Source organism: Geospiza fortis, unplaced genomic scaffold (assembly GCF_000277835.1).
Source record: "Geospiza fortis unplaced genomic scaffold, GeoFor_1.0 scaffold171, whole genome shotgun sequence".
In the NCBI taxonomy this organism is placed as follows: domain Eukaryota; kingdom Metazoa; phylum Chordata; class Aves; order Passeriformes; family Thraupidae; genus Geospiza; species Geospiza fortis.
In genome coordinates, this window is record NW_005054313.1 from 8,811,421 (window position 1) to 8,817,718 (window position 6,298).

Genomic DNA, 6,298 nt, shown 5'->3' on the forward strand with positions numbered 1-6,298 from the left:
GTAGCTCAAGAGACTGGGCTGCAAAAGGGCCTTTCCTACTGGTACTGCTGGTTTGTTTGGGTTTGGGGGTGGTTTTGTTTTTTCTGGAAATACCTAAAAACACATTGTATGATTTCTTTGTTAGAATCTTCATGGGAGAGAATCACTAGTCAGGATAGGTCAGAATTTCCTCATTATGTAATTTACTGTCTCGGATACCAGACTTTGAGACAAATCAGGCATTTGTCTATGCTGACCTCTGTTTGATCTCCGTGGGGTGTTCAGTATCTCATTGTTGGAGGCTAATTTCCACTAATATTTAGAATATATTCCAAGTCAGCCATTGATTAATGTCCTGTTAACCCCAGAATGGTCACTGTCTGTAACAAACTCCATTTCACACTGCATGGGCCTGCTCTGGCTTGTTTGCTTCCATCTAGCTGGGAAACTACTAAACTATGTTACCAAGGTACTTAAAGGACTCTGTGCAAAGCACTCTCTCTTGAGTTTGAATTGGGAGATGTTGGACATAATCTGACATAACCTTTGAAGGTTCCTGCTGTGTTTCACTCTGCTTGTGTTTTTGCAGGGTGTTAAAGCTGTCCTAGCTGAGAGCTACGAGAAGGTTCACAGGAGTCAGCTGATTGGAATTGGCATCGCTCCACTTCAGTTTCGTCCTGGGGAAAATCCAAGTACTCTGGGACTCACCGGCAGAGAGCAATTTTCTATATTGTTCCCTCCAGACTTGTTGCCCAGAATGACGTTGGATATTAAGGTATCTTTGCAATATTTTAAATTTCTCTGTTGAATGTTCTCATGCAGAGAAAAAAACCCTTAATTCTGATGATAGAAAGCAAAGCAAGAAAAGACAGAACTTAATTCTCTTGGAAGGTATGCTTATGGTCCTGCCTGAAGTTTGGCATGGCTGTTGGAGTTTCCCAAAGTATACACGTGTTCTTTGTACACAACTTTGTATGCAGCCTGATATTCCTAGTCATTCTGAGTGGTATTTTGCCCCTCATGGGCTTGGTCTTAGGGTAGAATTGAGTTTGTCTCTCGTAAGTGTGATGACTTGAGAGAGGCTTCGGCTCTCCATGCTCTGTAATTAAGCCCAGAACACAATTTGTGCCGTGCTCCCAGCTGCACCACAACAAGCCTGCCTTCCATTTCAGCAGGCTTGGGGCACATCAGAGGGCTGAATTTGCTTGTGTTCAACAAAACTTGGGGCTAGAATGTTGACTGAGAAATAAGCAAGGGGAAGTGAAAGCAAAGCTTAATTGGTTTCTCTTTTTGCTTTTCTTTTGAAGACAAGCACTGGAAAAGTATTCAGCGTGATTGCCTTGTTTGAAAACAGTATGGAGATAACTTTATACAAGAATGGTGGAAGTCTAAACTTTGTGGCTCGAAGATTCTTATAGTAGCTACTGACTCTCTGGGTACCCTACGTAACCGGTAACTCAGCAAATGCCTTGTGTGAATCCAGGAATCTGTACTGTGGAACTGCAAATCAAACAGTCCTAGTGTGCTCAGTTACTTCGTCCATGGATGTAAAAGATTGTGAATCATTGTAACTGCAACGAGATCCTTTCTGATTTTAAATAATATTCTAATGGTGCTATTAAACATTGCTAAAATCAACATGTGTATTGTGACAAGAGAGCTGTAAGTATGGAGGGGATGTTTTATCAGACCATTTTGTAAATAAACTATGCGAAATTGAAACTGATTGTGCTGAGGATTATTATGTAAGAAGATTTTCTGCAGTTGTTTCCACTCATTTTTTGCACCTGTAAATCTGTGTACTTCTGTTTGTTGGTTTAAGAGTAGCAGATGGCATGGAATTTTAAAGGCCAAACAGATTTTTTATTTTCCTCAACCAGAGCTTAAAAAAAAGATATCAAGTTTTCAATTTCTTTAGGTTTTGGGCTGAACAAAAAGCAGTCCACATGAGGCCCATGGTATGCTGTATCACAGATGTTGACTTCCTTACCTTTATGGGATTATATTTCCTCTGGATCCAGATTTAAACTGCTCAAGCTATGAAATATGTGAAATTCTGTGTGCTTAGAAATATGGGAAACATTTCTGCATTTAAAAACAAATCTCCCAGTTGTTTCATTCATGCAGGTTAAGCCATGTTTCTTCATGCCCTTCAACTGAAGTTTGTCACATCTGCTTCAAGGGACGCACTTGTCATTTGTGACATCTGTTTTTATTGTGCTCTCTGCAATATCATCAGAGAAAGCACCTCCTTGTAATGTTTTAACCTTTAAAGCCTTTTAAAGCATTTGCTAGGGCTGTTTTAATTCCTCTGCTTTAAATACAACCTGTCTAATACATTACACGTGTCAGATGTTCAAGAGCCAGATGGCCACAGTGCCTTTGAGTGCTTTCTCACATGCTGGCAGCTCCCAGCTCTCACAGAGCATCCCCTTCTGAGGAGGAGCCTGGAGCACTGAACAAACCTGGCCCTCATGGCACTGCAGTAGCTGTGGCTGGAATTGTCAGCCCCTGTTCATAGCCCATATTGGAGGAGCTGCAGCATGGCTTGTGCTCCCACTTCACAGAGCTTTGGTGGTGTCTGAGCTGTGCGAGTGAGTGCAGCTCCAGCAGGCTCTTCCTGTGCTCCTGTCTTGAAAAGCTTCATAGCTCCACTTACAGTTTACATACAGTTTAATTTCTGCTGGAGAACAAAACTGCAATACATGCCTATAAATTGTCAAGATTTTGCTTTAAGGATTTTTGTTGTTGATAAATGTTGTCTTAAATATCAAAACATTCAAGAGGACTATATTAGCTTTATTTACATGTACTTTTAATTTATAACCAGATACTGAAATAGTTGACTTGTGAACTAACAGATGAACTGTTCAAATCTTTAAATAGTATGTTTGACATTCCTTTAAAAAAAGCCCTGAACCCAAAATATCCCAAACCTCTTGCATAATTATATCAATACAGTGTATTACTTTGACAGTTCAAAAGCCAAACTAATTTGATTGACATAAATTTGATACTTATTTTTCTGTTTTGTTAGACAAAGTTCACTAAAGTTTGAAGTTCTGTATAATCTGTTTTTATATTTCACTAGTTTGATGTGATTTTCTTTTAGGTAAGATGAAAACCATTCTGGTGACTCCTACCACTCCTAAGGGGGAATAAATCAATGAATATTATATTCAACTGAATGCTGAACGAGTTCCTGTTCTGTGGTACACTTCCATTATTCTATCCAGAGTGACTGGGCAGATCCTACTTCTTGTACAACAGTGTCTAATACTATTTTATCCCGCTCAAAGGTATATTCTTGATTTAGTTCAAGGAAATGTTACTGGGGAGAAAATGGAAATTTAGTGCTGGTCCATAATGGTGCCTCATGCAGAATACAACTGCAACTCCATGCCTATTTACTAATGCTTGAAGGAAACACAGCCCCCTTTTTCCATGTTTCAGGAGACAGGAATCCAAGCCATGTCAAGGCAGATTGATGAGGTGAAGTACAATTTCAAGGCATGTGACTTACCTGCAAGTTGTCACCAGTAAAGCAAGTCAGTTCTTTTTAGAGAAACAGGGGCTTAATTACGTTAGCAGCTGCTTTGATTCTGCTGCACTGATGTCTTGTCGTCCATGAGAGAGAAGTTCTGCTCTGTGCTTGGGCACTGGGGCTGCTCAGCTGGAGGCTCCTATTGTTGCTGCAGCAGGTGCAGCTCTCCACAAGCCCAAGTCTGGCATCTCCGAGGTGTGCAGGCTGGCTCCTACCCTTGGGCCCGTTCCCTGTGGGCTGGGGGTGCTCTGTGGGACAGCTCTGCCCATGCCCCATGTGCTCTGAGCCCTGGGAACAGCCCTGCTCCCTGTCCCCTGTGCAGAGTGCAGCTCAGGAGGCCAGCAGCCAATGAAGACATTTAACTCTGGACACTGCTGGGACCCTGAGAGCCATAGGTGGGCAGGAGTGGCAGGAGCCCTCTGCCAGGGGCAGGGCCTGGGACAGTCGGGATTGCTGTGCTCACACACCAAACGTTCACTTAGACCTCTCTTTAGTATCCTGAAGTGTAGGAGGACGTGTACCTGTATGAGAAGTGACTCAGTGTGTTAGATGTATTTAACCTAGACCTCTCTCCATTTGGATTTGGGGGGAGAATCTTGTTGAAATTTTTGTAAATGTTTTCTTGCTTCCCTCTTCCTCCCCATCCCAGACTACAAAGCTTTGGGATAGTGTTGATGTTTGTACATTTTACACCTAAGTATAAGGACAAGAAGCTATGTATATTAATCCTATTTAAGCAACTGCAAATCATTGTCTGCTGTTTAAAGCCAACAGAACAGTCTGTTTTAAGTTCAGTAAGTATTGCATAGATATATCTTAAGTTCAATTGATGAAAATTGTGCATACAATGTTACCAATGTTGTAAATTATTTTTAATAAAGAAAACTGTATGACAGTTCTTGTATGTTACTGTGTATTTTGAATAGATAGTAAGGAATACACTTAAAAGGGTACTGTGTGTGAAGGGGCAGGGTGAATAAAGAAGGGATAATATTGTGTATTATATCATGATGCATGTTCCATTTACTTGTTAGGAGTGAGTTTGGGCTCACAGAGCATGCTTAGCTGGTGTAGAAGGATGTTCTCTGGCTTAGCTGTGCTCCAGACACCACTCTGGATGTTACATCAAATGCTTTTTTAATAACTTTTTGTAGGGGGATACAGGGTGGGTAAATGAAGGTGGTATCAAATGTAATCTTATCCCCTAAAGAGTTGCAGCTGGACCAATTACTAAAGATTAGGAGCAGGCCTGATCTTAACCGGCCACGCCTGTAGCCAATAAGAACAGTGGTATAAAAGAGTGGATTGGTGGGATCTGGAGTCAGATGGCTGCTGCAAGGACCAGGAACAGTCAGTTCTTAGAGGAGCTGCCTATGAGAAACATCAAGGAGGTATGAAACTGGTGCTATGGAATCCTTGCACTATAATGATAATAGAACTCTTGCTATATAAGACAACAACTTTTTCTTTCCCTTCTGAAAAATGTCTCATTTAGAATCTAGATGAAATCCTGTATTAAAGCAAGCTGTTGGCCAAAGTTACAACTCTGATAAGATCCTCAGAAGTGATTTGGGGATGTCCACCACTAACCTACTTCAACCCTCACTTTCAGCACAGGCATTAGACTGGAGTTCAACTCACGGATGCTAAATTATTCAAGTCTATCTTTCTTCAGATAATAAGGCCAAAGTACAACCTTCAAACTCTGCCTTGCCTCACAACCACAGCGAGCTTCCCCCAGAGTAGCAGGCAGGCAGGAGAAGCACAGAAGTTTATGGGTCTTTGCTTTTGCAGTTAATTCTGCCAACTGAAGCAAGAGTAAGTAGTACAGCTCTGCAAACTGCATTGTAATCTTGTTTGCAGAGCTCAGGAGCACATTTCTGTAACCAACTATGTGAAACACAGCAAGAATGCTTTCCCACTGTACGGATTTTACTCAAATGAGCTAAAGCTTCAGGGCCTCAGAAATCAGGAGAGGGAACCCTAAATATTTCACAGAGCTCTATTCTTTGTGGAAAAAAGCATTAATTTTGTGAGTTCTAGTGAGAAGGGTCAGTCAATTACTTTTATTAACATCTGTTCTGAAATTGGAGAGAAAATCTTGGGGAAATAGTTTCCATTTTCTAAATTCCCTATTTGATTAAAACAAGCATTTGATAAGATAATGTTTTCAATTTTGGGTCCCTAATATTGCAAACAATACTGAAATTTTGTGATAGAGGATTTTTAACTGATTTACTTAAGATGCTTTAGGTGTTTGGGTTTTGGGGGGAGGGGGTTTGTTGGATGTTCTTCAGCATGTCTTTCCTAAATTCCCTTTTCTTCAGGTTCCTAATTCTGTCATAGCAGGACATCAACTACAGCAGATTGCCTTTTTTTCATTAGGAGTTTCAGAAGATATTTCTATATTAATCTTAAGGTTTGTCAATATTTTCATTAAGGGTCAAATTTTCTAGGACTAGACCTATTGTCCCAGTAAAAAGTTTCTCTGGGACAGTCCAAAGGACATCCTGAGCAAGATGCCTCAGATTTGTTATATATATTTATATGTGGTCTTCAGTCTAAGCATTTGGCAGAGATTTTGATGTGGTGTGATGATAAAAGGGTTTAAAGAAAAGAATAAAACGGACGTCTTCCCTCCTGCCCACTGCGGGCGCAGGGTTTTTAAGCGTTTTGCCTTTGTGACAGGAAGTCGTAGCTTTCCTCCCCTCTCGTGCCGCGGGAAAACAAAGCCCACGGCCTGGGGCAGCGCTGCTGCGCCGCGGGGAGGCTCCG

General features: G+C 41.2%; 1 protein-coding gene across 1 annotated transcript in view; it reads left to right on the forward strand.

Moving 5' to 3' along the window:
- IREB2 (iron responsive element binding protein 2) overlaps nucleotides 1-4,418 on the forward strand; it is a gene marked incomplete at its 5' end in the record, with an annotated part of 22,650 nt that extends 18,232 nt beyond the window's left edge. Inside the window, 3 exons of the mRNA XM_031055914.1 lie at nucleotides 5-41; nucleotides 569-754; nucleotides 1,287-4,418. Of these exons, the coding sequence (XP_030911774.1) occupies nucleotides 5-41; nucleotides 569-754; nucleotides 1,287-1,397 (334 nt within the window). The remainder of the gene's footprint in view (nucleotides 1-4; nucleotides 42-568; nucleotides 755-1,286) is intronic.
- Nucleotides 4,419-6,298: the final 1,880 nt, after the last annotated feature.